This window comes from Oryctolagus cuniculus, chromosome 19 (assembly GCF_051225735.1).
Source record: "Oryctolagus cuniculus isolate XC-2025 breed Fujian yellow rabbit chromosome 19, ASM5122573v1, whole genome shotgun sequence".
NCBI lineage: Eukaryota > Metazoa > Chordata > Mammalia > Lagomorpha > Leporidae > Oryctolagus > Oryctolagus cuniculus.
In genome coordinates, this window is record NC_142885.1 from 4,149,658 (window position 1) to 4,164,087 (window position 14,430).

Here is a 14,430-nt window from a genome sequence, read left to right on the forward strand (position 1 = left end):
CTCTCTCTTCTCAAATATTTTTGAAATTCTTTTAATTTTATGCATTGGAGAGGCAGTGTTACAGAGAGGGAGAGAGAGAGAGATCCTCCATCCGCTGGTTCACTCCCCAGATGGCCACGACAGCCAGGGCTGGGCCAGGCTGAAGCCGGGAGCCAGGAGCTCCATCAGGGTCTCCCACGTGGGTGCAGGGGCCCAGTCGCCTGGGCCATCATCCGCAGCCTCCCAGGTGCATCAGCAAGCAAACTGATTAAGAAGCGGAGTAGCCGGGACTCAAACCACACTCTAACATGGGGTGCGGCTTCACTGTAGCACCACCATGCGAGTTTACATGCTCTGTCCCAGAGTGACGCACAACACACCTGCCCACAACTCGTTGGCCAGAACCAGTGGTGAGGCTCCCCCACCCCAGCCTCAAGCAGCGCCACAAGTCTGCGGCAGCACCGGCCTGGATGGTGAACCAGCTGCACTGACCGGACTAACCCGTGCCGGATGCAGCCACGTGGCGAGCAGGCTTCTGAGCGCTGCCTTCTACAGCCCCGTCTGGTCGCACGCCGGTGACAGCCTCCATAGCAGCAGACCCCCACGCCGCCCGGGACCACAGCCCATGCTCACAAGCCCTGGGGCGTCACCCAGATGCCACGAAGCCGGCCCTTTCTCCTGCACACTGCTAATGGGGAACCCCGGGTCTGCTCACTACCTCTTGTTGTGGGACGCTGTGTCTAAGAGCTGCCCGAGGCTCTGAAAATCAGACAGCGGGGGGGGTGGACTCCAACCAGAGAAGACGGTGATGATTTTATGAATACTATTAACAGCCCCCAGGACGATGTGATGGGCACCGAGCCGTCTCCAGCCAGTGTCATCTCGGTGGAAGCCGTGGAGGTCATGGAATCAGACCCTCTGTGATACCTCTCGGGCGTCCACCCTACAGTCCTCCTTGGAGCAGAGAGTCGCTCCCCTCCTCCGTGAGCCGGCCCCAGGCAGGTGTCAGTACCTCAAAGAACGCTCCTTCCCTTAGACTTGAGGGGAGCTACGCGCCTTGCTCCAGTCAGATTGCTCCTGTGTGACAAAGGATGCATCAGAGGCCAGGGAGCCGCACCGCGGGTTAAGCAACAGCCACCGTCCCACATCACACGGAGGTTTGAGTCCCTGCTGCTCCGATTCCGATCCAGCTTCCTGCTAATGCATCTGAGAAGTGAGGGCCCAAGTGCTGGGGCCCCTGCACCATGTGGAAGACCTGCATGGAGTTCCTGGCTCCTGGCTTCAGCCTGGCTCTGCCCTGGCCATTGCAGCCAGCTGCGGAGTGACCAGCAGACGGAAGATCTTTCTCTCTTTGTCTCTGTCTCTTCCTCTCTCTGTAACTCTGACTTTCAAATAAATAAATTTTTTTATTTAAAGTTTTTTTAAAAGATTTATTTATTTATTTAGGCCGGCGCCGCGGCTCTCTAGGCTAATCCTCCGCCTAGCGGCGCCGGCACACCGGGTTCTAGTCCCGGTCGGGGCGCCGGATTCTGTCCTGGTTGCCCCTCTTCCAGGCCAGCCCTCTGCTGTGGCCAGGGAGTGCAGTGGAGGATGGCCCGGGTGCTTGGGCCCTGCACCCGCACGGGAGACCAGGAAAAGCACCTGGCTCCTGGCTCCTGCCATCGGATCAGCGCGGTGGGCCAGCTGCAGCGCGCCGGCCGCGGCGGCCATTGGAGGGTGAACCAACGGCAAAGGAAGACCTTTCTCTCTGTCTCTCTCTCTCACTGTCCACTCTGCCTGTCAAAAAAAAAATAAAATAAAAGATTTATTTATTTATTTGAAAGTCAGAGTTACACAGAGAGAGGAGAGGCAGAGAGAGAGAGAGAGAGAGGTCTTCCATCCACTGGTTCACTCCCCAGTTGGCCACAGCAGCCAGAGCTGCGCTGATCTAAAGCCAGGAGCCAGGAGCTTCCTCCAGGTCTCCCAGGCAGGTGCAGGGGCCCAAGGACTTGTGCCATTTTCCACTGCTTTCCCAGGCCACAGTAGAAAGTTAGATTGGAAGTGGGGCAGCTGGGACTCAAACTGGCACCCACATGGGATGCCGGCCTCATCCTCTACACCACAGTGCCAGCTGCCAATTTAAAGTTTAAACAAGAGACTTCTTGGGGCCGGCACTGTGGCATAGTGGGTAAACCCGCTGCCTGCAGTGCCAGCATATCATATGAGTACCGGTTCGAGACCCGGCAGCTCCACTTCCAATCCAGCTCTCTGCTCTGGCTTGGGAAAGCAATAGAAGAAGGCCCAAGTGTCTCTCCCTCTCACTGTCTGTAACTCTACCTTTCAAATAAATAAATAAAATCTTTAAAAAAAGAAGATGGCCCAAGTCCTTGGGCCCCTGAACCCGCATGGGAGACCCCGAGGAAGCTCCTGGATTCCTGGCTTCAGATGGACGCAGCTCCGGCCATTACAGCCAACTGGGTATGAACCAGCAGGTGGAAGACCTCTCTCTGTCTCTCTCTACCTCTCTCTGTAACTCTGTTTTTCAAATTAATAAAATGAATCTTTAAAAAAAGAGACTTCTTATGATGCAGAAGTACACTCACCCTCCCACTCCAGAACACCACAATTCTAGCTAAAACCTGAGTCTTCCCAGAACGACTTGGTACAGAACTGGAGCCAAAAGCCAGGAAAGGTGTTTGGTCCAGAGAAAACATTAGGCCCCAGGGAGGAGCAGACGCTGAGGCCAAGCAAAGCACAGAGCTTACGGAAACAATGCAGGTGTGAGGGGGTGTGTGTGTGTGAGAGAGGGTGTGTGTGTGAGAGAGTGTGTGAGTGTGAGGGTGTGTGTGTGTGTGAGAGGGTGTGTGTGTGAGGGTGTGTGTGTGAGAGTGGGTGAGTGTGAGAGTGTGTGTGAAGGTGTGTATGTGTGTGTGAGGGTGTGTGTGAGTGTGAGAGTGTGTTTGTGAGGGTATGTGTGTGTATAAGGGTGTGTGTGTGAGAGAGAGGGTGTGTGTGTGTGAGGGTGTGTGTGAGAGTGGGTGAGTGTGAGAGTGTGTGTGAAGGTGTGTATGTGTGTGAGGGTGTGTGTGAGTGTGAGAGTGTGTTTGTGAGGGTATGTGTGTGTATGAGGGTGTGTGTGTGAGAGAGAGTGTGTGTGAGTGAGGGTGTGTGTGAGAGTGTGTGAGTGTGAGGGTGTGTGTGAGGGCGTGTGTGTGAAGGTGTGTATGTGTGTGTGAGGATGTGAGGGTGTGTGTGAGTGTGAGAGTGTGTGTGTGTGAGGGTATGTGTGTGTATGAGGGTGTGTGTGCGTGTGTGTGGAGCCATGGGAGGGGCCTCGGGGCTTGGTGGGGCAGGAAGCAATGCAAGTGTGAAGGTGTGTGTGAGGGTGTGCGTGAGTGTGAGGGTGTATTGTGTAAGTGTGAGGGTGAGTGTGTGAGGCTGTGTGTGAGTGTGTGTGAGGATGTGTATGAGTGTGCGTGAGGGTGTGTGTGAGAGGGTGTGTGAGTGTGAGGGTATATTGTGAGGGTGTGTGAGGATGTGTGTGTGTGAGAGGGTGTGAGGTTGTGTGATGGTGTGTGTGTGAATGTGTGTGTAAGTGTGAGTGTGTGTGAAGGTGTGAGGGTGTGTGTGTGAGGGTGTAAGAGTGTGTATGTGAGGGTGTGTGTGTGAGGGTGTGTGTGTGAGGGTGTGTATGTAAGGGTGTGTGAGGGTGTGTGTAAGAGTGTGTGTGAGGTTTGTGTGTGAGGGTGTGTGTGAGGGTGTGCGTGTAAGGGTGTAAGAGTATGTATGTGAGGGTGTGTGTAAGGGGGTGTGTGAGGGTGTGTGTGTAAGGGTGTGTGTTGTGAGGGTGTAAGAGTGCGTATGTGAGGGTGTGTGTGTGAGGGTGTGTGTGTGTAAGGGTGTGTGAGGGTGTGTATGTGAGGGTGTGTGAGGGTGTTGTGTAAGGGGGTGTGAGGGTGTGTGAGGGTGTGTATGTAAGGGTGTGTGAGGGTGTGTGTGTGAGGGTGTAGTGAGGGTGTTGTGTAAGGGGGTGTGAGGGTGTGTGTAAGAGTGTGTATGTAAGGGTGTGTGAGGGTGTGTGAGGGTGTGTGTGTGAGGGCCCGGCAGGGCAGGAAGTGAACCTGCTGCTCTGGTTAGCGTGGGGTGAGTGACGGGGTGGCCCCGAGCTATCGGACGCAGCGTGGAAGCCGCGTGTCTACACTGCACCACATGGACAAAGAATACCCTTCGGGGCAGTTGCGTTCCAAATGTCACCCAAGAAAAATAAAATATGTCCACAGAAAGGCTCACGCATGGCTGCTGCGCTCAGGCAGCGCAAGCTGGAAGCGACCCACACGTCCACTACGGCAGGCCAGGCCCCAGCCGCCTCCTCCCTGGAACAAATGTAGCGAACTGCTTGTCCCTGGAACAAACGTAGCCAACTGCCGCACCAGCCCGGGAGGAGGCAGAGGGCGGAGGCTGGAGGAACGTTCAGGCGTGGTGCAGAAGCGTCCTAGGTTGCCTTGAGGTGGCTGTTGGCAGAAACACAGGTGTTAGCACGGTGCTGCGAGGACTCCGAGGGGAAGGGGGAGTGTGGGAGAGAAACTGCGCCAGCGTGGAGGACCCTAGGGTGCTACCCAGACCTCGGGTGGGAGCGCTGAAACTTGGGGCCACCTCCGGCAACAGCGGCATCCAGAACCCAAGCGCTGGTTCGAGTCCCAGCCGCTCTGCTTCTGGTCCAGCTCCCTGCTAACGCACCTGGGAAGGCAGCAGAGAGCGGCCCACGTCCCTGGGTCCCTGCACCCACGTGGGAGACCTGATGGAGTTCCAGGCTCCTGGCTTGCCCCGGCCCAGCCCCAGCCATTGCATACGTCTGGGGAGTGAACCCGAGGATGGAAGATCTCTCTCTCTCTCTCTTAATCTCGGTGTGTGTGTGTGTGTGTGTGTGTGTGTCTCCCGCCCTCCCTCTCTGTCTCTCTGCCTTTCTAATACACCTGCAAAGCAAAGCACAGAAACCCACAGGAGCAATCTTCCGAGCCCCTGCCAGCGGCTGGCGTCGCCGCCAATCCCCAGGACCCCCTGCCTCCGTCCTCTCGTGGCCGCCTTCTCTGTGTGTCTCTGCCCACAGCACTTTCCTCTTCTTGCAGGGACGGCGGTCATCCAGGGCCAGGGCCCACCCAGTGACCTCCTCTGCTGAGAGGCCCTGTTCTGAAGACGGGCAGCGAGGATAAAGGAGGAAATGCGCACACTCATTCCAACAGATGCGCAAAAGGCACCGGACCAACCTCCGTGGGAGGAACCCCTCAGCCAAGTGGCAACAGGACGGAACCGGCTCAGCCTCAGAAGCGTCTTCAGGGAGCCCCGGGCTGGCCGGCTGGGCGAGGGCGACGGGACAGTGACTGCAGCTGAAATGCTGAGTGCAGGGAACGGGGCCAGCCCGCCCGCGCTAACCGCTGGCACTGCACACCGCGGAGGGCTCGTCGGTGCCTGGGAGGGGGCACGCACGGAGCAGAGAAGAACAGCTGTTCACAAACAACGCGAGGGTGTGGGAGAGAACTCTGCAGCATCCACACGGGCTGCTTCCACCAGAAACGCGCCTTGGCAACATCGCAAGAGACTGCTTCAGGGAGAAGCACAAGTTATGCCTCCAGTACTGGAGATGCAGAACTGGGAAACAAACTTTCAAAGGAAAAAATAACTGCACTTAAAACAGGAAACAGTTACTAACACATTTTCAAGGGTATAGGCAAACAAAACTGCCCAAGCAAGCGTTCAGCTCAACAGTTAAGGTGCTGGTTGGAATGTCCACGTTCCGGGGCCAGCACTGTGGCGTAGCAGGCTAAGCTTCCACCTGCGGCACCAGCGTCCCGGCTGCTCCTATTCCGACCCAGCTCTCTGCTGTGGCCCGGGAAAGCGGTGGAGGATGGCCCAAGTGCTTGGGCCCCTGCACCCACGTGGGAGACCTGGAAGAAGCTCCTGGCTTCAATCGACCCAGCTCCAGCTGTCGCAGCCACTGGGGGAGTGAACCAGCGCATGGAAGACCTTTCTCTCTGCCTCTATCTCTCATGAACAAATAGAATCTTAATGAAAGAATGTCCAAGTTCTGTATACGCGAGTCTAGGCCACGTCCCAGCTCCCTGCTAACTCAGAGCCTGGAAAGCAGCAGGGATGGCTCAAGTACTCGGGCCCTGCCACCCACGTGGGAGACGTCCGTCCAGTGGCCTGGCCCAGCCCTGGTCGTCGTGGGCACTGGGTAAACCGTGGGGTGGGAGAGCCCCTCCTATTTGTCTCTGTTGTCCCTGTGACGCCGCCGCCTGGATTCGGGGTGTTGGTCTGAGTAGCAGCTGCTCTGCCTCTGATCCAGCCCCTGCTAATGTGCTTCGGAAAGCAGTGGGAGACGGCCCGAATACTGGGGCCTCTGCCACCCGAGTGGGAAATCCAGATGGCACTCCTGGCTGCAGCCTGGACCATGGTGTGACAGCCTCCTGGGGAATGAGCCAGCAGACGGAGACGTGTTCTCTCTGTGTGTGTGTGTGTGTGCGTGTCCCTGCCCCTTACCTCCCATCACTCCACCTTTCAAATAAATACATAAATCTTAAAAAAAAAAAAAAAAAGTAATCCTTGGGCCCAGCGGTATGTCCTAGCTGGCTAAGTCACCTCCTGCAATACCAGCTTCCCATATGGGTTCATTTCCCAGCTGCTCTACTTCCAGTCCAGTTCCCTGCTAATGTGTCTAGCAAAGCAGCAGGTGCCTGGGCCCTTGTCCCGCGTGGGAGACCCGGATAAAGCTCCTGGCTCCTGGTTTCAGGCTGGTCTAGCCCTGACTGTCGCAGTCATCTGGGGATTGGACCAGCGGATTTCTGTCTGTCTCTCCCTCTCTCTGTGTGATTCCGTCTTTCAAAGGAATAAATCTTCAAAAAAAGACCCTAACATTCTTTTATTGCGTTTTTATCTCTATCAGTCTGTGCTTATTCCTGGATCGTTTCCTTCCGACCCGTATTCCCGTTGAGTGATCCTGGGTTCAGCGGTGTCTGGCCCACTAGGTTCTAACACCTGCAGTACTGCGGTCTTTACTTCTGGAGGCTTCATCTGGCTCTTTTCCAAAGCGGCAGGGCACTTTTTGCTACAGTTTCCTGTTCCCGGCAGATGCTTGCAACCGTCGTTACCTTCTCCACGTCTTCAGCTGCTCTGTCGTGTGTCTGGGAATCCTAACAGCTGGTGAACCGACAGCTGTTCACCTTCTCTGCTTCCTTCCCGTTTCTGCTCACAGCACCTGACGGCTGTCAGGGGCCTTAGGGGTTGCTGCTAGCTGTTGTCTGAGGCCCAGGCCACAGGCACACCTCTCCCACACAGTTCAGCACTTGCTCCTGCGGGGTCCTTGGCAAGCTCCCAGTCTGAGCCCACTTTGCTTCTGAAGGTGGAGGACTTTTGGATCCATGCAAGGCTGCACCTTGTCAGAGCCAAGTCCTCCACACTCCCGGTCCACCTGCTATGTCCTTGTGATGCCCTGCTGTGGTGAGAAACAGCACATTTAATTTTGCTTTTCTCTTACCCTGAGGATGTACGAGGGGCCTCAAGACATTCACGGAAAGCGGAATCAAAAGCTAAGTTCATTTTGGTGCAAAAAGTTGTGAAATCCGTGTGTGCTCATGCGATCAAAGAGCTGATGAACACGGTGAGAAGACCGACCGCACACTGGGAGGAAGCTTCTTTTTAAAGATATGTATCTGGTTGGAGATGAGAAGCCAGAATTTATAAAGAATGCATACATTTCAACATCACAAAGACAAATTTCCCAGAAGGCACAGGAGGTGGAGAGGAAAACCTGTGTGGCCCCCTGTTCATTGGGTGCCATGGGCATTGGCCGCCGTCACTTCGGTGCCCGGGGAAGGGAACCCAGGTGGAGAAGGAGGCTCTGCCTTCTGCTCACTGGTGCGGGGGACGTTTGCCGTCACTTTTTGGCCACGCAGCTGCTGAACCCCGCTGCCTGAGGAATCCCTTCTCTTTTTTTAAATTTTTTTTTTTGGACAGGCAGAGTGGACAGTGAGAGAGAGACAGAGAGAAAGGTCTTCCTTTGCCGTTGGTTCACCCCCCAAGTGGCTGCTACGGCCGGCACACCACGCTGATCTGAAGCCAGGAGCCAGGTGCTTCTCCTGGTCTCCCATGGGGTGCAGGGCCCGAGCACTTGGGCCATCCTCCACTGCACTCCCTGGCCACAGCAGAGAGCTGGCCTGGAAGAGGGGCAACCGGGACAGAATCTGGCACCCTGACTGGGACTAGAACCCGGTGTGCCGGCGCCACAAGGCGGAGGATTAGCCTAGTGAGCTGTGGCGCCGGCTGAGCAATCCCTTCTTTTGAGGACGTCTCTCTCTCACCACTAAGGTGAAAGTGGCACATGACCACTCATGCCCCAGCCGCACCAAACCTGGTTGCAACCCAAGGCACAGGATTCCCTGTGCCAGCGCACAGCGCCCCCCACTCCCCGTCCCAGTGCACAGCGCCCCCCGCTCCCCGTCCCAGTGCACAGCGCCCCCCGCCCCGGCACGTGACCTGTGACGAGCGTCCCTGTCACACTGGGCTCCAGGCCACGGTGTGTTCGCGGCTGCCTGCACACCCCCGAGCCTGCCCTCCCAGCTCCCCTGCAGATCCGAGATGCTCTAACCCCTGCGCTTGCTACTTAACCCCCGCATCTGCTGACATCAGAGAAACGCAGACCCAGACAGCCCTGAGTGCCCTTCCCTGCACAGCGCTCGGGATAAGGGGAAGCGGGGACACCCCCCTGCCGAGGGGGCGCGGCCTGGCACAGACCCCTGGAGGACGACTTGTTAGCGTCTTCTCAGTTGGAATGCAGATGTCCTGTGTCCCGGAAACCCCACGGCTGCTCACGTTCCCCAAACCACAGCTCACAACACAAGACTCCTCGCCGTAGGACTATTTATAACACCCGAGACACTGAAGCAGCCTATTCTAATGTCAACGTGAAATGAATAACAAGTCGTGGCTTACTCAATACACGGCCGAGAACAGCGCGTCCCGGGCGTTCTGGATGAAAGAGACAAGTGCACAGGGACCCGTGAGGGACACTGCGCAACTGAGAACACCAGCAAAGAGCGGTGGCCCTGTGAGTCCACGTCCTCGTCGCATCATAGCAGAATTTTGCTTTTTAAAATATTTTTACTGGGGCCTGAGCTGTGGCGTAGTGGGTAAAGCTGCCGCCTGCAGCGCCAGCATCCTATATGGGCATCAGTTCGAGTCTTGGCTGCTCCACTCCCCATCCAGCTCTCTGCTATGGCCTGGGAAAGCAGTAGAGGATGGCCCAAGTGCTTGGGCCCCTGCACCCACGTGGGAGACCTGGAAGAAGCTCCTGGCTCCTGGCTTCGGATCAGTGCAGCTCCGGCCGTTGTGGCCATTTGGAGAGTAAACCAGCAGATGGAAGATATCTCTCTCTCTCTCTCTCTCCCTCTCTGCCTCTCAAATAAAATAAATAAATTTTAAAAATTCACTCTTATTTACCTGAAAGGTGGGGGAGAGAGAGATTGACAGTGACAGAGGAAGACCTGGAAGAGAAACCTGGAAATCCATCCAGGGCTCCCTCGAGGGCAGCAGGGGCCCGAGCACTTGAGCCACCCTCTGCTTCTTTCCCGAGCGTGTTAGGAGGGAGATGGATCAGAAGTGGGGCAGCTGGGACTCAGACTGAGCTCATACAGGATGCTGGCATCACCGGCAGTGGCTTAACCCACCGCGCCACAACGCCAGCCCCAGAACGCTGAGCACCTTGAAGTCTGGGTCTGGGCATTCTACTCTGTGTATTTTCATGCCAGGACGGGCTGAGATGGTTAAACGAGGCAATGCTTGTCACACATTTAAGACGAGGCTCAGTGCATCTCAGTGATTCTGACGGCGACCTCCGGAGGACCCAAGCGTTCGCGGACGAGGCACATGGAGGAACGAGGCGTGGGCTCTCACTTTCCTATTTGTTTTTTTTTTTTTTTTTTTTTTTTTTTGACAGGCAGAGTGGACAGTGAGAGAGAGAGACAGAGAGAGAAAGGTCTTCCTTTGCCGTTGGTTCACCCTCCAATGGCCGCCGCTGCAGCCGGCGCACCGCGCTGATCCTGGCAGGAGCCAGGAGCCAGGTGCTTTTCCTGGTCTCCCATGGGGTGCAGGGCCCAAGCACCTGGGCCATCCTCCACTGCACTCCCTGGCCATAGCAGAGAGCTGGCCTGGAAGAGGAGCAACCGGGACAGAATCCGGCGCCCCAACCGGGACTAGAACCCGGTGTGCCGGCGCCGCAAGGTGGAGGATTAGCCTATTGAGCCACGGCGCCGGCTCTCACTTTCCTATTTGTACCTCAATAAATTTATGTCTTGATTACATTTTGAAGTCCTCTGGTCCCCTGGCCCGTGAGCATGGGGCTCTCCAGGGTCTGGCACGGCATGTGGAGGTCTGTTTCCTCCCCCTCAACCCCAAACTCCTCCCATGTGCCGGGGGGGGGGTCATCATCACAAGCCCCACTTTGCAATCCAAGCAGCCCTCTGCGCAGCGAGGGGCCGAGGCCGGAGAGCAGCAGGGCAGTGTCCGAAGAAGCGGGAGGCTCAGCGCCTGCACGGGTGACATGAGGCTGGCTTGAGCTGTGGGCATAGGTGTCCAGACAGGGCCTGCCAGGCAGGACACAGCTGGGACCGGGAACGGCCTCCTCCCTGGCGAACCCCACAGTCTAGCTTCACCCTGTTACCGAGGGAGCCCAGCACAGAGAGGATAAATGGCTCACCCAAGCCCTTGGAAGCTGTGGGGTGCAGCTGGGAGCTGAATCAGGGCTATCGGATTCCTACAGAGGGGAGGGAGCCGCCGAGCCTCTGGCCAAAGGCAGAGGCGGGAGAATGGATGGTCTGCGGCCACGGCTGGCCCTTGGGAGACATCAGTTCCTAGTCGCTCCCGCACCTGCTCTGCGAGCTCAGAGACAGCCCCGCTCACTCAAACAGCCGGGAGGAAGGACGGAAACGCTCCTCTGAGAAGGCGCGTCCCGAGCGCCCTCTACTGACAGGAGCCGGAAAAGGACCGAGAGGCAGGCAGAGGCCCCAGGAACCGAGGTGGCCCAGGATCGCCCTCTGGGGGCGGCGTGGGTCTTCTGCCGACTCCCCATCTCTCCAGCTCTGGACACCCAAAGGGACCCAAGTGCAAAGGGGCCCTTCCCACGAGATCAACTCTGACCTTCTTAAGGCTCCCCGAGCAGTTTGCAAGAGACCACCACCAGATACGGTGGCTTTTAAAGGAAAACAGAGTTGTTGCCGTAAAGTACCTGCAATATAAAATGTACCATCTTAGACATGCTTTTAAATGCCACAAGCATCTTTGTTCACGCACTTGTTCGAGGTAAGGAAGGGAGAGCAATCTCCTGTATCGTTGACCCCCCATTTCACCCTCCATACCCCCACAGGGAGAGGCTGGGCCAGGCTGAGGTTGGGGCCAGGGACTCAATCTGGGACTCCCACTTCCGCCCGGGGAGGAAGCAGGAATCAGGAGGGGGTCTGGAATCAAACCCAGGCACTCGGATGTGGGACGTGGGCATCTTCACCACGGATACCCACGTCTGTCTCAGTCGCTTCTTACAGCGCAGCCCGGGGTCCCCGTCACCGCCGTCGCTGAAGAACCTGTTCATCTTCCCACAAGGAGGCTCTGCACCTGTCACTCACTCACTCCCCTCCCCTCCCCTCCCCTCCCCCACTCTGCCTTCCTGCTCTGTGGATCTGATTCCTCTAGGGACCGTGTGCAAGCGAAGTCACACAGTGTTTGTCCATCGGTGCCTGGCTTATTCTCTGAGCATAATATCCTGGAGGTTCACCCTTGTTGTACCAAAGGTCAGGATTTCTTCCTTTTTATGGCTGAGAAACATTCCATTTATTTATTATTATTAAATTTATTATTTATTAAACGTTTTTATCTATCTATCTATCTATTTATCTAGCTATGTATCTGAAAGGGAGAGAAACAGAGACAGAGAGAGGGAGAGAGACAGAGATATTTCATCTGCTGCTTCGCTCCCCAAATGGCCCCAGCCGCCAGGGCTGGGCCAGGCTGAAGCCAGGAGCCAGGAGCTCCGTCCCTCCCGCCTAGACCTGTTTTGTTTACCCACCCATCTCTGCGCAGACTCGAGGGTGCTTCCGCCTCTTGGCCGCTGTGATTAGTGCTGCTCATCACAGCTGAGGAGCTGGCCTGTGGCACAGTGGGTTACACCGCTGCCTGGCAGGCACACCAACGTCCCACATCAGAGTGCCAGTCTGGGTCCCGGCTGCTCCACTTCCACCCAGTTCCCTGCTAATGCACAAGGGGGGGCAGCGGAGGACGGCCCAAGTGCGTGCGTCCCTGCTAGCCACACCGGGGACCTGCATGCTGCTCCTGCTTCCCAACTCCGGGCTTTGGCTTAAGCCAGCCCTGGCCATTGTGGTCATTCGGGGAATGAACCTGTGGATGGAAGATTCTCCCTCTCTCCCTGTAACTGCCTTCCAAGCAAAAATAAATTGGGGGCCGGCGCCGTGGCTCAGTAGGCTAATCTTCCGCCTTGTGGCGCCGGCACACTGGGTTCTAGTCCCGGTCGGGGCGCCAGATTCTATCCCGGTTGCCCCTTTTCCAGGCCAGCTCTCTGCTGTGGCCAGGGAGTGCAGTGGAGGATGGCCCAAGTCCTTGGGCCCTGCACCTGCATGGGAGACCAGGACAAGCACCTGGCTCCTGCCTTTGGATAGGCGCGGTGCGCCGGCCGCGGTGCGCCGGCCGCGGCGGCCATTGGAGAGTGAACCAACGGCAAAGGAAGATCTTTCTCTCTGTCTCTCTCTCTCTCACTGTCGACTCTGCCTGTCAAAACAAAAAAATAAAAATAAATTGGGGCCAGCAACATGTAAAGCCGCCACCTGCAGTGCCGGCATCACATGTGCACACGTGTTCGAGTCCCAGCTGCTCCACTTCCGATCCAGCTCTCCGCTGACGGCCTGGGAAAAGCAGTGGAGGACAGCCCAAGTGCCTGGCTCCTGCCACCCATGGGGGAGACTCAGATGAAGCTCCTGGCCAGCTGAGCCAGCAGATGGAGGCTCTGTCTCTCCTTCTCCCCCCCCCCCCCGTAATTCTTTTTCAAATGAGCAAATCTTTAAAGTAAATAAATGAATAAATAAATCTTAGAAAGGAAAACACAGTGGCACAAGCTTGGTCTCCAGTTTCCCTACAAAGGATGCCCCCTGGACATTCTGCTACCGCCGTCCATGGGACAGAAACTGACCATGAGGAGGCAGGACACGCACAGGAACTACCGTGACACAGGGCGCCCAGCTCGGCTTCTGAGCGGCACAGGTGCCAGGGCCTTCACCCACGCACAGGCTGGCACGCCAGATGGGTCTCTCCAACACCATCTTAGGAGGAGGCGGGCTACGGAGAGCGCATGGGTCTCAGGAGCCTCCCCAGGGACCCTGGCAGCCCTGATCCGGTCACCACACTCTCCCGCAAAGTTCTGAGACCCCGTGATGGAGCTGGGAAAATACGACCGTAGGGGCCAGTGCGGGGGGCAGCGGGTTCAGCTGTGGCCTGTGATGCCAGCCTGTTACATGAGAGTGCGGATTCGAGCCCCAGCTATGCCACTTCCAACCAGCTCTGCTAACGGCCTGGGAAGGCAGCAGAAGGTGGCCCAAGTGCTTGGGCCCCTGCCACCCATGCAGGAGACCCGGAGGAGCTCCTGGCTTCTGCCTGGCTCAGCACGGGCTGTTGTGGCCATTTGGGGAGTGAAGCAGATGGAAGACATCTTCTCTCTCTAACTCTGCATTTTGAATAAATACATCTTTTTTAAAAATACAATAATAATGGCCGGCACCACAGCTCACTGGGCTAATCCTCCGCCTTGCGGCACCAGCACACCGGGTTCTAGTCCCGGTTGGGGCACTGGATTCTGTCCCGGTTGCCCCTCTTCCAGGCCAGCTCTCTGCTGTGGCCCGGGAGTGCAGTGGAGGATGGCCCAAGTGCTTGGGCCCTGCACCCCATGGGAGACCAGGAGAAGCACCTGGCTCCTGCCATCGGATCAGCGCGGTGTGCCAGCCGTAGCGCGCCAGCCACGGCAGCCATTGGAGGGTGAACCAACGGCAAAAGGAAGACCTTTCTCTCTGTCTCTCTCTCTGTCCACTCTTCCTGTCAAAAAAAATAATAAAAATAAAAGTACAATAATAGCTCAAGAGGTAAGGAAAAAACACTGCTCCTAACTCATATTTGTTTTCCATTTTTGTTTACTTTTGCTGATTTTGAAATAACTCCATTTCTGGGGTTAAAAAGAAACAAACCCAGACACCGTGGAGCAGCAGGTCTTCCTGGGATCCCCCGTGGAGCACAGCGTGGTGGGCAGGTCCGGGGTGCACACTGGGGATTCAGCTCAGGCCGCAGGGGGCTCTAGGAACCCCCCCCCCAACGTTCCCGTGTTTGCTTTTGGTTCCCGCTCCCTCCAGCACGCAACATTTCCTTCCGGTT

General features: G+C 56.7%; 1 protein-coding gene across 1 annotated transcript; it reads right to left on the reverse strand.

Annotated features, from left to right (window-relative positions):
• Positions 1-693: 693 nt before the first annotated feature.
• Positions 694-11,593, reverse strand: LOC149120311 (uncharacterized). The gene is made up of 8 exons (XM_089321942.1): positions 11,523-11,593; positions 4,858-4,931; positions 3,933-4,055; positions 3,743-3,885; positions 3,531-3,681; positions 3,320-3,453; positions 2,724-3,272; positions 694-738 (listed from the first exon to the last, which is right to left on the reverse strand). The coding sequence occupies exons 1-8, from the start codon at positions 11,591-11,593 to the stop codon at positions 694-696; spliced, it is 1,290 nt and encodes a 429-aa protein (XP_089178068.1).
• Between the last annotated feature and the right edge of the window lie 2,837 nt (positions 11,594-14,430).

What these genes read in the sequence shown, in the direction of transcription:
- LOC149120311 (XM_089321942.1), bottom strand. Translation starts at nt 11,593, where the DNA reads ATGAACAGGTTCTTCAGCGACGGCGGTGACGGGGACCCCGGGCTGCGC. An exon ending in ACACCCTCACACACCCTTAC is followed by an intron (nt 3,886 to 3,932) that starts ATACACACCCTC and finishes CAACACCCTCAC; the next exon opens with ACACCCTCACATACACACCC. An exon ending in TTACACACACCCTCACATAC is followed by an intron (nt 3,682 to 3,742) that starts ATACTCTTACAC and finishes AACCTCACACAC; the next exon opens with ACTCTTACACACACCCTCAC.